This window comes from Notolabrus celidotus, chromosome 6 (genome assembly GCF_009762535.1).
Source record: "Notolabrus celidotus isolate fNotCel1 chromosome 6, fNotCel1.pri, whole genome shotgun sequence".
NCBI classification, from domain to species: Eukaryota; Metazoa; Chordata; class Actinopteri; order Labriformes; family Labridae; genus Notolabrus; species Notolabrus celidotus.
The window spans coordinates 12865776-12881939 of NC_048277.1; the positions used below are offsets into that span (position 1 = coordinate 12865776).

The 16164-nt window shown below is 40.1% G+C and overlaps 2 protein-coding genes across 2 annotated transcripts; one reads left to right on the forward strand and one right to left on the reverse strand.

The window, feature by feature from the left end:
* Positions 1–969: 969 nt before the first annotated feature.
* Positions 970–10070, reverse strand: utp4 (UTP4 small subunit processome component). Its single transcript, XM_034685270.1, has 17 exons — positions 9935–10070; positions 9588–9752; positions 9092–9280; positions 8906–8990; positions 8177–8266; positions 7791–8002; positions 7528–7699; positions 7033–7124; positions 6784–6880; positions 6610–6674; positions 5504–5623; positions 5202–5358; positions 4916–5022; positions 4704–4799; positions 2698–2883; positions 2467–2577; positions 970–1228 (listed from the first exon to the last, which is right to left on the reverse strand). Exons 2-17 carry the CDS (start codon positions 9744–9746, stop codon positions 1112–1114), a joined length of 2055 nt encoding a protein of 684 aa, XP_034541161.1. The 5' UTR covers positions 9747–9752; positions 9935–10070; the 3' UTR covers positions 970–1111.
* Positions 10071–10290: 220 nt separating this feature from the next.
* chtf8 (CTF8, chromosome transmission fidelity factor 8 homolog (S. cerevisiae)) lies at positions 10291–13674 on the forward strand. Its single transcript, XM_034685271.1, has 3 exons — positions 10291–10518; positions 11465–11588; positions 12418–13674. Exons 1-3 carry the CDS (start codon positions 10499–10501, stop codon positions 12685–12687), a joined length of 414 nt encoding a protein of 137 aa, XP_034541162.1. The 5' UTR covers positions 10291–10498; the 3' UTR covers positions 12688–13674.
* The last annotated feature ends 2490 nt before the right edge of the window (positions 13675–16164 follow it).

Here is a 16164-nt window from a genome sequence, read left to right on the forward strand (position 1 = left end):
AGGCTTTGGCTAAGAAGCAAACTTATAGATACCTTGGGTTTGTCGTTGCCTTGAAATTGATCTTTGAGGCAAACTGTGCACTAGTGTAAAAAGGCTCACCAGCGTTTGCATTGTTTGAGGAAACTTGCATTCTTTCACATTGTTTGAACCATTATGACCATGTTTTATCATGCTTTTGTTGAATCTGTTCTGTCCTTTTCTTTTTAGGCACATAAAGATTGGTTGTCACATGTGACATCTGTCTTGTAACTCTGTAATGACCTAATATATCACTGGCTGCAAAACAAGTTTACCTACAGGAACAAATTAAGTAACCTGAGCCTGAACCTGAAAGGGTCTTCGATTCATACAAGTCTCTCTGTAGAGATACTTCTCCTTGCACCATCACACACAGAGATAGCCTGCAAAAATCACCCTAAAATGCTCTTATTGTAATAACTACTACCTATTTCATGCTGCTTGCTGAAGCAACTTTATATCTTTTACTTCAGAACCCAAAAAGACTTGAAAAAAGTGCCAAGGTTTAAAAAAAAAAAGGCACAACTTTTACAGCTGATCCATTTATATGATCAAATTTGAACATTATTTAGCATACAGGTTTATTCAAACGATTTATGTCACATAAATAAACCTCACATATTGAAACTAATTGCTTCAATATGTATGAATACAGATCATACGGACATCCTTCAGATAAAAGTACCACGCGTACACTTTGCTGCTCAGATTACAAACTTCATGGTATAATCAATGCCAAATGTTTTTCACCGAGTTTTGAGCGGATGGGTTTCAGTTAAGTGATAGTTACGTCTAATGCCAGGTGAAGCCTTCAATCTATAACCATCAAAAATATCTCACATCGGATACTCTTCAAGAAACAAAGAAGCTACTCTTTCAATGTCCCGATCAGGTTACAATGATAGCATGACAGCTGGATTCATTAAGGGAAATAATTCAGTCAAACAGAAATGACAGTAAATATTTCTATTTATTACTTTTTTCAATCAAAGCTTTTTTTTTTTTACAAAGTGGCAACACATTAAAAGTTCTTGAAGTTCAGATTTGGGAGATACATCGAGTTATCTCTGATCCTTTTTCTCTCACAGTTCATTTATGTAGCAAACTTCTTCTGTCGCACAGGTGCAGGCAGCTGAGCCATGATGTCCATCAGGGGGCGCTCCACCACAACCAGAGAGTGGTCCTCCAGTAAACTCACACACAGGAGGTGCTGCAGAGAAAAAGAAAGACATCCTTGAGTACAAGGTTGATCCAATGTTCAGTTTTTACTTCATAATCTGACATCAAGGTAAAGATGAACTCTAACTGGACTTCTTGGATCTGGATTTGCTTTGGAGAGAAGTTTCTATTATACAGCACTCAGGTAGGGAAATGGCTTCATTTCCTCTTTTGCATTTAAAGATAATTATAACTAAGAATGAATACTGAGGGAAAGAGTGTGTACGGATAAATACAAACAGACTTTCTTAGAGAGGCTTGAAAAAGAAAAAAACTAAAAATTAAAAATGTGTATTTCAAAGATAAGGCAGCATCACAGGGTCCATGGTTGGTCACTTCAAGTATTTCTGTGGGGCCCCCACATATTTAACACACCTCGACCTTTCTATTAGATAAATATTTACTTTATCCATCAGCCATCTGCCTGTCTAACATGAGTCTGGTTCTGCTCGAGGTTTCTGCCTGTTAAAAGAAAGTTTTTGGTTGCTGCTGTAACTTGCTAAATACTGCAAGGTGCAATGCTCATGGTGGATTAAGATGAGATAAGACTGAGTCTTACCCTGTCTTGGTGTTGGGTCTTGATAATCTAACAGAGTGTGGTCTATACCTGCTATGTTTGTAAAAGCATCTTGAGATAACGTTTGTTATGATTTGGCGCTCTCACCAGTAGCCTAACCATAGCATTTACTGTGTGATTGTACAACTGGTGTGGACTGTAAACTTACACTGTGCATGAAAACAGTTTGCACCGCCCAGAAGATGAATTAAGTGAGTATCACTTCCACAATAAACATAAAGATAAAGTACAGTTACCACCTTTCTGACTTGTCAACAAGAATTGAAAAGTTGAAGCTTCTTAAAAGAAGAATTTGTGATAATAAAGTTTTGGCTCCTCTGTGTATATCCACGTTTTGTCGCCTTAGTTATTTTTACATACTGCCACTCAGCACAAGTGCAATATGTAAACAAAGCCCTGAAGTTGGGGAATCAGTACATGGCTGTTTTCACTGTGTGAGAATACGCTGCCAGAACATGCCAGACATTCATCTGACAGGTCAGGAGCAGCTGATAAGGTGGTGATCTGCCCTCGTGCCCCCCTTTACAGTAAACTGCACGGAACGTGTTGCCCAGTCAAGTTGAGGTTCAGCCAGACTTGTTTTTCAAGGCCATGCATGCCCAGCCTTTAACAACACACAGCCATTAATGCTCCATTGTGATGAGTTTGCGTACCTGATAGTTTTTGCACATCTTAAAAGCATGGCTGTGTTGTTTCCTCTCCGCCTCAGGAAGACTCCTCAGTGTCATCTGATTGAACAGCATAGCCTTTGCTTCAGGAAGAGGCTGCACATGGACACAGAGACAAAAATATAACTACTGTGACACTTTAAAAACCCAGCAGCTTCATGCTTTTGATGCATAAAGACCGTCACACACAGAACTGATTCATGAGAACTCACGCACCAGGCTCTGATCGATGACGCAGAACATAAACGTGTCATGCAGGATGATGTGCGCTGAGTTTTTAGGGTTGAAGGTGACGTTGGTGATGGGTGTGTCCCTCTCCAACCACAGGTAGTGCAGTCCTTGTTTCTGCAGCATCCGACTCCAATCTGTGTATTCCTTCTGCGCCAGAGAGTACTCAAAGATCTGCACCACATCAACACAAACAATAGAAGAGACACACAGTTAGAAGAGCTAGAGTGTAGCCATCCAGATGTAAGCTTTGAGGGAATTAAAGGAAAAGTCCTGTATTTTTAAAAATCCTGTCTCAATATTTACACATTTGAGTGTGGAGATGGCCAGTAGGATTCAATAATTTGACACATGAGGCAGCAAAGTGGCTGCGATGTGAACCATAAGCCCCTGATCAAAGAGTTTCCACTATGGTGCACGTTCTTCTTTTGCCAATAGGAAGATCTAATTGCTATTTTAAGTGTCAACATTGACACATGACTCTTGTGACATATAGCCAATCAGATTGAGTTGTGGAAACGGCGTGGTGAATAAAAATAGACCCGGACAGAAAGACGTACAGTGGAGCAAAAGTAGAGCCCTTTTTAATTTCTTAATCTATTGGAATAATTAAATGCTAATAAAATGAATCGGCCAAAAGAAAAAAAAATCTCCCTCAGATAATAAGCCAGGCCAATAAAAGGCTGACTCCTACTACTACTACTATACCAGAATCAGCCTTTATATTGCTCTCTCCAGCCTTTACTGTCAAAAACAGTAACTTGACCCAATACATGAAAGCAATTGCTGGTTTGCCACTACCTCTTTGGTCACTGTGTTTGTAAGATTGTAACATGTATTGTATTGTGTGTTGTAAATAATACATCTTTGATCAAACATACAGTTTATGTAACACACAATAACAGAAGAAAACTAGGGAAATAGAAATGCATCTTTCTCGTTATGCAAAGTGGAACCAGGTCCCCCTCACAGCAGTTTGCAAAAAGGGCGGAGCGTTGGCCTGCGATTGACCGAGTCGGAGCTCAACCTCAGCACGCTATTGGCTGAGTCCTACCTTTGACTCCACCCACGTTAAGCGTAGCTAAACGTCAGAATACTATTGATTGAGTCGCTGCCTCTCGGAAACAACGATACAACAAGTGCAGTGGCATTAAGTAATAGAACGTTTCAGCATGTCACTAGTCTATCATTAATATTTCAAGCAATTCAACAATAATTTAAGTCTAACTTATTTCCATAGTTAGTTGTTTGATGCCACGAACGTAAAGTCGAATGAACAGGGTAAAAAGACCTGGAAAGGAAAAGTGTTCCATTATCTAGCCCAACAAAAGGAATGTGTTCGATATGGTGCCTTAAAATGCGGCTGTGTTTACCGTGTTCATGAGAAATTACCAAACAAACATCACCCTCTTAACTTTTCACGACATCGTAAGTCAAAATTTTCTAAAAGCATGGTTGTTGATTCGGTGCACGTCGCCATGGCATCAAATTGCATTACCGCAACTGACAAGACAGAATTGTGGAATGTTGAGATGGGCGGTTAAAAGACGTCAAATGTTAGACTTGGCCAATAGAATACCCGGATCTTGAGCTCCGCCCTAATTGCACACTGCAGTGAGGGACTTTGAAGAGTGCAATGCAACGGCTGTTTCTGATAATGAAAAGAAGAGTTTCTTAACCTTTTACAATTACAGTCGTTCTGATGTTTTTTTGGAAACTTAGTAAAATAATCTGATCCTTTCAGTACTCAAACCAACCTTTTTTAATGAATGCACTTTGATCATCTGATGATTCTGAAGTAGCCATAACAGCCTGTTAAAGGGCTGCAGGCTGAGGCAATCAGCTGGAGCAGTTATAAAAAGCTTTACCCGAGTTGTCATTTATACCAAACATGAACTTGATTTGACTGATGATTGTGCTCAGGTTCAGACACATCAGAATCCCCATCCCACACCTAAATGATAGTTTATCATGTTTGTGTTGCTTGTGTGTACCTGCTGGTCAGCATGCACCACAACCAGGTTGCTTGTAGCTGGGTTGATGGCTAAGGTGGTGGGACAGGAGCTGTACACTGGAACCGTGCAATGCAGCTGCAAACAAAGTGAGACATTCAGAGTTTGGTGGTTACACTTCACATTCTAAGAACAATCGAAGAAACACATGGATAATAACAAAAATCAGGAGACACATCACAGCCTCATCTCACCTTTTGCTTGTGAAGGTTGTAAACGTGAACCTCACAGTCTGTGTTTGCTGTCGCTAGCCATTTACCATCTTCACTGGCAAACAGGAGATGGACCAGCTGCTGTGAGCCTGAACAACATAGACACATTTTTTAACACAGAAAAATAGAAAGCTGCAGGCTGCATGGTTAGATAGTGTGTAAGTTGTATTTAAAATATGAGACAACAAATCACATTGGTAGTTTGACATTTTGATCAGAATCATGCCACGCCCTCATAAAGCAGTCTGGACTCTGGACTCAGACTAACCTGACTTGGGTTTGAGGGTGTGAAGGTATTTGCATTCCAGCTGGTTGAGGGAAGCAATGACAACTGAGGAGTTGTTGACTGAAGCAAATAGTTTAGAGGAGTCTGATGAAAAGCAGAGCTGGTGAGCCCAGCGGAGCTCTTTTGGTAGTCTGGAGATCTGAAGGTACGAAGAAGAGGAAGACAGAGAGATGAGCTTCATCAAACACACCGTCTATCATTCAGAGTTGAACTATGGACTTCACACCTGGTGTTTGCATTCAGCTGGTTTTGTTAAAAAAGACATACAAAAGAGTGGAGCTCACCTTGGTGATGCTGATGTTGTTGTTGTACTGTAATCTGTACAGACGGACACTGGAGACTGTAGAGTAAGCTAACCAGCCTCCACATGGGGACAGAGCACTGCAGCAGATATGATCCTCCCCCTGCAAAGGACAGAACACACACATGACCTCTTTTTCCAATATTCCCTTTCAGTCAAATCAGTCAGAGGCAGTGAGGGGAAGTTACAGATCCCATGAGCATCTTGGAGGAAATTAATAATACCCAATATCCCAACGAGGCTATTGTTGTTGTGCTGTTCTTGCAAGACAGCCTCTCTATGTTCAGAAATACCCATGAGGGTAAAACTAAACTAAACCAGACAGGCTCCCCAAAAGTATTTCATACTATTTAGGTCATTGTCTCACCACTATCATCTCTCTCTCTCCTTTCATCTCTCTCTATCCCTCTTTCCAACCCCAACTCGGTCGAGGTAGATAGCTGTCTCACATGGGTCTGGTTCTGATCGAGGTTTCTGCCTGTTATTCGAAGTTTTTCCTCGCCTCTGTAACTAGCTAAATGCTGCAAAGTGCTCTGTTTGTGGTGGATTAAAAGGAGATACGAGTGGTTCTCATTCTGTCTTGATGTTTGGTCTTAATTAATAGTTTAACAGAGTATGGTCTAGACCTGCTCTGTTTGTAAAAGCATCTTGATATAACGCTTGTTGTGATTTGGCGCTATATAAATAAAGATTGATTGATTGATTACTAAGGTGTGGATCAATATTCTATCCTAAAGGGGCAGACTCTTGGACTTTTAATTAGATTCATAGAGGTTTTATGTAATTATTTATATAAAAAAACAGATGTGGTGTTCAGCCCTCACATCATTAACACTATTGACATTTCTTCAACAAGGTCAGAAATTATTCAAATACTAACTTTTGTTGTTATGTCAAGACAGCACTTAGGACGACAACAATATGACCTGATGTTCGTACAAGTTTCAATTTGGCAACTTATTTCGACCCTCTGATGACATCTTTGAACTTATTTTATTAATCAAATGTTTTCTGGGACGCATCACCTGAGCCCCACAGGTGTCAGGAAGCTAACATTTAAATCAACAGAAAGAAGGTATCAGTGCACACCTTTGTCTTTAGCTGGATCAGTTTCTCTGGTTTCCTCTTCACGGGTAGACTTTCACCAGGCTTTCCTGTTAACACACAGCATCAATTGGAATGGTTATTACAGTGAAGTAGTTCTGTGTGTGTGTGTGTGTGTGTGTGTGTGTGTTTGTGTGTGTGTGTGTGTGTTGACCTCACCATGTCCATCACTCTCTCCGACCCTCCACACCTCTAAATGGTCGGGAAATTGAAAAAGCAGCAGTCCAGCTTTCTTCGCACAGCTCACCAGATTTCTCTACAAGAAGACAGATAGTCATGAGCATGGACATGATATTTTTTGATACACTATCACCTGTCATACTATAAAAATGTCTTGCACTACTTTTCTAAACATTTTTCTTTAACTAAAGTTGGCGAGTATTATTATCAAACTAAATGTGTACTTACATGTGGGAAAGCTATTTTGCGCAGTGCTGATTCCTGGGTGTTTTTCTCCACCTTGTCCAGCAGGGGTCGCACTACCAGCTGAGTGTCCATGCCTGACAGGATAACATGCATCAAAACTAAGTCTTGTTGTCATAACACATGTTCTCATTTAGAGTCCGATAGATTATATGAAGGACAACTTCTTGCGATTTGTTATTGAGAAAAATAGACCGTCTAGAGTAATCAAAGATAGCACCACTGCTATCATGTACAGCTTCAGTATCACACTTGTGTGACGACAGTTTGAGATATACTATACATATTTTAGATTATGGATGGTAGGAGGACTGTTCTTAACTTATATTTTTATTTATCGTTATGCACCAAACTTAGACAATCTCTTGGTACTTGGGTATTAAACCTTGAGATTTTGATGCAGTTTAGAGTCCATTTCAACATGTCAAATGAGCAAGCGCTAAATATTTTAAAAACACCAACACCAGATGCAACACTGACCTCCTGAAACCACAGCAGTGTCAGTGTGGGCCAGCGCCCTCACATCATGCGAGTGATTTTTAAAGGTCCTGGTTCTGATCCATGCTTTATCCTGCTGGTCCACAGTAGAGGACAGAAACTGAAATTGGATGACCGTTCCTTCTGAAGTTCCGGCTACCAGACTGCTTTCATCCTGTAAAATATTCAGGATATTTAACATGACTGTGACTCTGTCAGAATATGAAGCTAAATCACACTTAAAATCATTATAGATCTAAACTTACATGTGAAACAGACAATGCCTGAACGTCCCATTTGGTGACCAGGTGAGTTTTGACCAGAGTTCCTGTGAATCCGTCCCAGATCTGGACCTTTCCTGCGGAGTCACCGCTAATGATGGTGTGGTCGGACAGGAAGGCAATGCTCCAGACTACAACCTCTTTGCTTTTTGATGCTCCGACTCCTCTGTCCACTAGCAGTCTGTGTGTAGCGTGGCCTAAAGCGAGTATAAACACAACCAAACAAACTTAGGGGCCACGATCATACCACCAGGGCTTTGAGAAACACATGATGATTAAGATTTAACAGACAACAAACTCAGCTGCAGATCATCTATTGGAATATATAAATTTTGTGCTAATTATTTCAAGATTGATTTGAATGTGTTTACCTGTCTCAGCATCAAATATTTGGATTATGTCCATCATCCCGGCAGCTATATGTGTACCAGAAGGATGCCAGGAGAGAGATATAATACGGCCTGAGGGATCATGGGAAACAAAATAAAAAACTGAATGTCACCAAATCCCAAGCAGGATCCAACATTACCCACACACAACAAAATAATGACCACATTATTTCTTGGAATAGATGAATAATTATTACTACACAGGGTAAAAACTCCATCACCGATCCCTACTGGCTAACATACATCACACACTGTCTTAGCATGCACATCTAGTTTCCTGTTTGTATCAATTTCTTTTAACATTACTGTAACTCATATGTCTTGTGAAAAATGAATTATATCAAAATAATTTACTAATATTGATAAAAGCTGATACTCCAATGTATTACCTGTACTTTAATTGGTACAACCAATAATTATATCTGACTTATTTTTCTGACCAGTCAGGAAAATTTTTGAAGAAGACATACTTCCTTAATTCCGATAGTGAAATTGGATTCAATTATGATTACTAATACCACTATTTAGTACCCACTCTTACATGTGTGCTAAAGTTAAACATTAGTAACATGGTTGAGCTGTATAACAGTGTCTACGAACTCAGTGGCAAGTAAAAATAATGTGGTGATGGTGAGTAATTGTATTTGGGGTTCTATATATGTCACTTAAATTTGTAAAGCATAAACTTCCTAAATCGGGTTGTTTTCTTACCTTTCTGCCTGTCAAGGTTTCTTTGAAACTGAATTTTCTCCTGTAGTACTTCAAATATTTTCACAGTTCCATCTTCACAACCCACCTGAAATAAGAAATATTCAGTCAACAAGCTTAAGACTACAGTGTTAAAGTAAAACATACAGGCACATTGCAATATGTAGTGTGTGCAAGGTCTTGACTGACCGCCAGCAGGGTCCCTTGGCTGTTGCTGCTGATGGTCCAGATTGGTCCTCCGTAGGCTTCCAAAGTGTACCGCGGCCTCAGTTTCTCCAGGTCATACTCTGTGATCTCTCCATTCAATCCAGCGCTGAACAGGCGCTGACCCACCCAACAGAGAGCCTCCACTGCCCTGCCTTCCCGTCCTGGAATGACCTGTGCATCAAATCACAACATGTCTGGATGTTATCCCTGCAATCTCCCCTGAAGAACATTGTTGTTCAGAACTCAACTTACAAAACTAGTTAGTTTAGTTCTCTCTGCAAAAGTTCATGGAGAGAAGGATGTTATTTAAGATTTCCACAGTAGCACCTAGAAGCACTCTTCAACACGAGGATATAATACTTAAGTAGAACAGTTAAGTTATCTTGTCCTTTTGACTCTCATCAACACACCTTTAATCGACAAGCAAAGACAATGGATCGCATCAGGAGGGTTATCTGGACCTTCTATAGGCTCTTACTTTTTCTTGAAAGTAGTTGTCAGCAAAGCAGAAGATCTCCAGAGCTCCATCAGCCCGGGCCAGAGCCAGCCGCTCGGTGTGTCTGTTGAACGCCATGGCTCTGATGGCACTGGGCATGTAGTCAAAGAACCTGACACGATGCACCTTGAACTCACCCATTTTCACCTAAAACGCAAACAGGCATTAACATGAAGGCTTTTCAAGAGACATGAACTTGCAATCTACGGAGCCTGAAGTATTGATATCCGTTATCAAAAACCTCACACGCCTAACACCTCGTGCGGATACAGTGTTTAATAATGACGCGGTATTAAACCGTATTTGGACATCATAAAGGTATGAATTACCTGTTGTTTTCTCAAAGTGTCTTCACGTTCTTTGCATTAAATTCCCCACGCTGGAAAACATCGGGAGCCACGTTGGGGACCTTTCAACCGGAACTGTATGACCCAAACACGCTGAAATGAACGGAAGTACGTCACCAAACTTCGCACACCGCACGTCGAAAAAATAAAATAAAATAAATAATAACACAAATAAATATATTTCAGCTGTACAGAAGGATATATGAATAATAATACAACGACTTCGTTTTTTATTTACTACGTTCGGGCACAAGATTATTATTGCCCCTACTTCCTGGCTAACTGCCACAGGAAGAGGAAGAAGAAGACGCGTCAACAGTACTCAGCCTAGCCTGTGGAGGGCAGCATTAAAGTTTCCATTGTACAGCCTGCCGGAATTCTATTCGAAGAAGAAGTACTCACAGCTGGCGGGAAATACTACTTCACTGTGAACTGTGATGACTATTTAGTTCGGGAGATATTAAACGGGATGTTTTAAACTTAGAACAATTCAACGTTTAATCAGATGTTAACATTTTAAGTCTGTCCTCGTGGCCGGAAAGGAAAATGGTTCAAATAGTCGTCAGGTAAGATTTATAAACTCACCTGAGTTTACCTTGTATTGCCTGCTAGTTCTGTAATGTTGCGATTTATGATATATTTGCCATCATCCATTACAAGATCGGCTTCAGGAGAACGGGACTGGGGACACAATTGTAACATATAAAGCTGTATATGTATATGCAGGGGTTACTCGCTGTGTTCTGACGTAGGGTTAATACAGGAATCGGAAGTAAAAACTTGAATATTATTAAACAGGGTTCCCACGCGTCCTGGAAAAACTGGAAATCACGGATTGTCCTGGAAAATGATTCCAACATGACTGTGTGCGATCTAACAAGGTTAAAAAAACACACCCCCATTCAACATTTGTGGCCATTTTTGTCACTCAGATCTATTTAGGTCAATTTATGCACTGATCCTCTGATTATTATTATTATTTATTTATTTCAGTAAGGCAGCTTCCAGAGTCCTTTGCATGCTCTTTTGTGTTTTACTTAGCTAATTTTATATTTTTTGAGAAAAGAGAAAGCTGAGATGAGAGTTGCCCATCATTGTTGCTTGATTGCACTAATAAAGTGAAGTGCTGTACATCTGTGGTTGCATTGTTCTATAATCAATTTGTCATATTTTTTAAGTATGTAAGAGATGATTTCATCGATAGCCATAGACTGCATGTCTTCAATGTAGACTTCCACTGAGAGGAACATATTAGACTATTTAGGAACTAAATTTAGACTGTCATACCAGCTTGATCATCATTGAAAATGTCCTTGAAATGTCCTGAAAAATGATCTCTAGAAAAGAGTGGGAACCCTGATTCATAATGTGTTTATGAATGACATGATGTACCATTCATATCGGAAGCAGTTAAGTTTGGTCTTACATCCCCCTCTGTTTTGACATTATTTTTGTCTGAAGGACTAAAATGTGTGTTAGGTGTGTAATGTTTGTGTGTCTGTGCTCCCACAGAGGTAGTGTGGATGGCAGCAGTCCTCCAGAGTGGCTGCTGATCGAACTGCAGGGGGAGGTGGTTTCCAGACACAACTCTGGTCTGGCTGGAAATGTGATGGGTGACCTGCTCTACACTAAAGAGGTAAGTACACAGTTAAAAGCTCAGCAGTTCAGTGCAGATTATAGCCTCCTCTTATCCCTGCTTGGAGGGATTACTTTCTAAAAGTCCCAAGAAACTATGACTTTAAAGGGAAGTGTGTAATAAAAGGGAATAGCCTCATCTGTGTAAAAGGAGGTACTTAAGGCTGCCTTACCTTTTGTTTTAGTTTCAGATATCCACAGGGATGTTTGGACTGGATTTGAAATTGAAGTATTCAAGTTTTGTTATTACAAAAATATAATCAATGCACATATGCAGCTTCAAATATAAAATGCAATAGTGCTAAATATTTTGGAAAATGCACAGGAACAATAGAACTCAGAGGCTCAAAACTTTAGTCCAGATTCATTGATTTATCCCCAATGTGAACAGGTGTCGGATGAATATTTTAAGAGGTCAATTCTCCCAAAACAAAGTGCTCCATGACCTCAATTCTGTTTGACTTGCTGTCATTTTCCAAACAGATGCCTGATTAATACTAATTGAGCGAAAGAGCCCGTTCCTGAAAACGTAGTTCCTGGGACCATATTATTGGTGTTTATGGTGGAAGTACAATGTGGAAATAGCACAGGGTTAATAATACCAAATTACCCTTTAAAATCTGGCTCTGCTGCTATAAAATTTCAAGATCTCTGGTGTAAATATAAAAACATTTGTTTAGAGGAGATGTGATATTGTTGCTCTTGTTCTGAAGGTGAACAGTAGAAGTCATAAAAACATCTATAAAGTGTTTTTGCCCTCTGCTGTACTGCTGTTCCTGTCATAGTGCTGCCTCTTGTAACTCAGCTGTTCTTCCTCCTCCCTCCACCAGGGGGTGCCAGTGCTCATTGTTGGACATCACATTCTGTATGGGAAGCAGGTCAAACTAGAGAAGCCGTTTGCTGTCCTCACCAAGCATCCAGGGCATTCACAGGACAGTCTGGGCAACCATGACGACGATGAAGTCACACAGACACCAATGGAAACGAACCAGCAAGGACCCACCACCACGTCTTACTCCGTGTCTGCCCTCATTAAACGGAAACTGATCTTCAAGACTCGCCCAAAACCCATCATTACTAACGTGCCTAAGAAGGTGTAGTTAGACTGTTGGGCAGGTTCATCGTACATATGTCCTTCAGTTGATCAATGGCACTCCATCCCACATTGACCAGGCTGTGACCTTCACTGATCCAACAATGGGCTAATGAGGATCCTTTTCTATTGTGATGTTTCCAGAAGTTGATGACAAATTAAATGCAGTTATAAAGGTTTTGGCAATGGTTACCTGATCAGAGTTCTGAGTAAGTGTTTGTCTTTGCTGTTTGGAAATTGAGACGGACGTAAAGAATATCTGACACCAGAGGTTTCCATCCTTATCTTGCAAAACCAGACCTCCAGATCACAGCATTGTGTCAGATCTGTAGAAAGCTCTGGTTGAACTGTCATGATAATGCACCAAAGGAAAATGCTTTGGTGTTTTGCATATCTAAAATGTATCCAGTCAGTTTGGGATTGCCAAGCAAAGGATGACTGTGCCCTTGCAAAATAGCACTGGAAGGGAACTTGTTTTTAGTGGAACAGTTTTGCTCCAAAAGAGACAGAGCCGAAACGTATAATAGCTAAACCTTTTGCTTAGAAATGTTGTCAAATACAGATCTATAAAGTCCAACCAGTGTCTCATTTAGCTTATACAGTGATATCGGCAAGTATTTTTTCTGATATGGAACCTCTTTTTCAGAAAATTTTATGCAAAATGAAATATTATGCTCTAGAAAAGATGTTATAGGGACATTTTCTACAACTTCATATTTTGCAATACTCTCAGCACTGTGTTTAGCTAAACGGAACGGCTTCCCGACTGAGCATAAAAGTCATCTGCTCTTGACTGTTAAGTGTATGATAATGTAATATTTTTTGTAATGATGTTTTTGTTCAACAAAGCAGCTTTCAGGGTTTCTTTGCAGAATATTATGGGTGTGTCCTATCCATTACAAAGGAATTTCAGGAGTCCAACACATGCTGGAAAACAGTTGACCAGTTTTCCAGTCATTGAAAACACATTGAATAAAGAGATAAAAGCAAACTATCATGGAAAACGTCTGCTGTCCTTAAAAATGATTTAAACATTCACCTTATTTTGTATGAGTGCCCCAAAACAGATGACAAGTAATATGAAAGGGCTAAATTACATTAATAATCATATGAAATGCTGACTGTAGTTTATTAACAACAGTATTCAGAATGAAGTATATACATAAGGTTATAAAGTTAAAACTGTAATGGCTGAAATGTCAAATAATTTGAGTAATATTATGTTTCAATAGTAAAAAAAGAGTCACTACAAAGCGGCAACCTCCGGTCTAAAAATATGAGTCCAATGCAGAAGTGCTAAAAACTGCAGTTCATCTAGTGTCCGCTTGAGGCTGGCTCCGGAAGTACCGGAAACCACATACACACCAATTCAAAAAAGCAGATCTTTACAGCAGAAATAAACATGTTTACAGTCTGGTACAAAAGACAAGTGTAGTCTGGATAGCTCATTTCTCAATCGGCATACACTGTACGGGGGTGAATTTTTTTCTTAAGCGGCAATTCTGAAGATATTCAGATTACGGATCTTCCAATGAGAGGCACAGCTGACTTGATTGACAGGTGGGAACCATAGACTGTATAAAATATGGACGTAGTATCCGCGATGTCACCCATCTGTTCCTGAGAGCTGTTTTGAAGCAAATCGACGGCAGCAGCCATATTGGTAATGCGGAACTCAACTGGGCAGAGTGTGACGTAGTGTGAGCCTCTTAGCCAATGGCTGTGTTCCCGACCGGGAGTCACGTCAGTCATGTCCTTATTTGGGCAAAACTCATAATCTTAATATCTTCTGAACCGTCACGTTAGAAAAAAATTCACTCCCCGTACAGTGTGTGCCATTAGAGAGATTAGCTTCATAGGGCCAAGCCGTTTTTTGTACCAGGCTGTGAACATGTTTATTAATGCTGCAAAGATCGTCTTTTTCCCATTCATATCTATGTGGTTTCCGGTGTTTCTGCAGCCAGCCTCAAGCGGATTTTCGATGTATTGCAGTTTATATCACTTCCGCATTGGCTTCATCGTTTGAGACCGGAGTTTGCCGCTTGGTGGGAACACTGTAGCTGTTGTCTAGGAGGCTCAAAGCCCGCCTCTTTACGTCACAATCGCTCAACAGCAGCAATCTCGCGGCCCCCGACAATTGGCTTCAAAACAGCATTCAGAAACAGATGGGTGATGTCACTGATACTACGTCCATATTTTATACAGTCTATGGTCACTATTAGCTGTTACTTTCGTTTTTATTTTGAGTATAGATAGGCTACACTTTTTTTTTGTCGTTTTGTTTGAAAAAGTTTAAAAATGCTGAATTGGTTTGTTGCTAAAGTTAACATGCTAGCTTGCTTCTTTCGCATGCAACGGGTAAACATTTGTGATTCCACTCAGGCTAGGAGACTGCTAGGCTATCAAATGTGTGTTAGGCATTGTGGTTAAAACTATGGCAGCTAACCCCCGGACAAGTCAAACACCAGCTAAATATTGCTATTTTTTCTTAGCTAGCATTGGCTTCTCAAATGTAGTGCTGCACTGTTCTAGTGAAATGTCTGTCCTGTAGGTTTTTCATGCTGTACATGAAGTGAGTGTACAGCAGGTTGGCAAACATGAAGGGAGATTTAAATCAGGAAAGCTGCAGTGTGGACTCTGTTCCTTCTGACAGGACTAGACCAACATTTACTTAGAGCTGACTATAAGTCCCATGATAATCTCAATGCATATTCATCAGGATCCACACTGATGGAAAGTCAATGAGTGCATTTGCTCATTGGTATACAAGGTGTGAGCTTTATACTGGGTTTAATCTTATTCTGGGGAGGATTTTTTCTCAGCTAATTAGGAGCCTGTGTACTTCCCTGCATACACTATCATAGCAGTTTTCGTGTTTGTGTCATATTAATTTTTACCACATTTTTATGCACAAAAAATACTAAATCTGTTTAAAAAAACCTGATCATAAGCAATAGTGCACATGAAAAGGTCCTTTGTGTTTGAGGTAAAAATGAAGAATTTGAAGGACAAGCTCTGAACAGGATAAGAGAATCAGATAGAGAGCTAGGATTAAATAATGTAGGGAAACGAGGTTTCTTGTCCATTTGAAAGTGGTGTGGATCTTGCATGACCCACCTTTTCTTTTTTACTCCTAGTTTTTTTTTTAGTAAAATTGATGTGGGGGGGGGGGATCACAAATATAGATCAGTTTTGGTCTATTTGTGATATTACTGATATTACTGATATTAATGAGATCATATAAACAACCGAGAAATAATTTTAAAAGGCATTCAAATGATGTTAATCTTCCCAAACTCAGCATTCGAACATGTGGCCAGAATATTTACAGCCTGTAAGTTTGTGTGATGAGGGCGGGTCTCCTGTTGAGGTAAAGAAGTAAAAAGCCACCCTGTTTTCAGCGTGGCTACTGAAGGGAGCGATTCATTCAGCTGCTGTAAAGCTTCTGTCCCCTGTGCTCAGCAGACACCTCACACACACACAC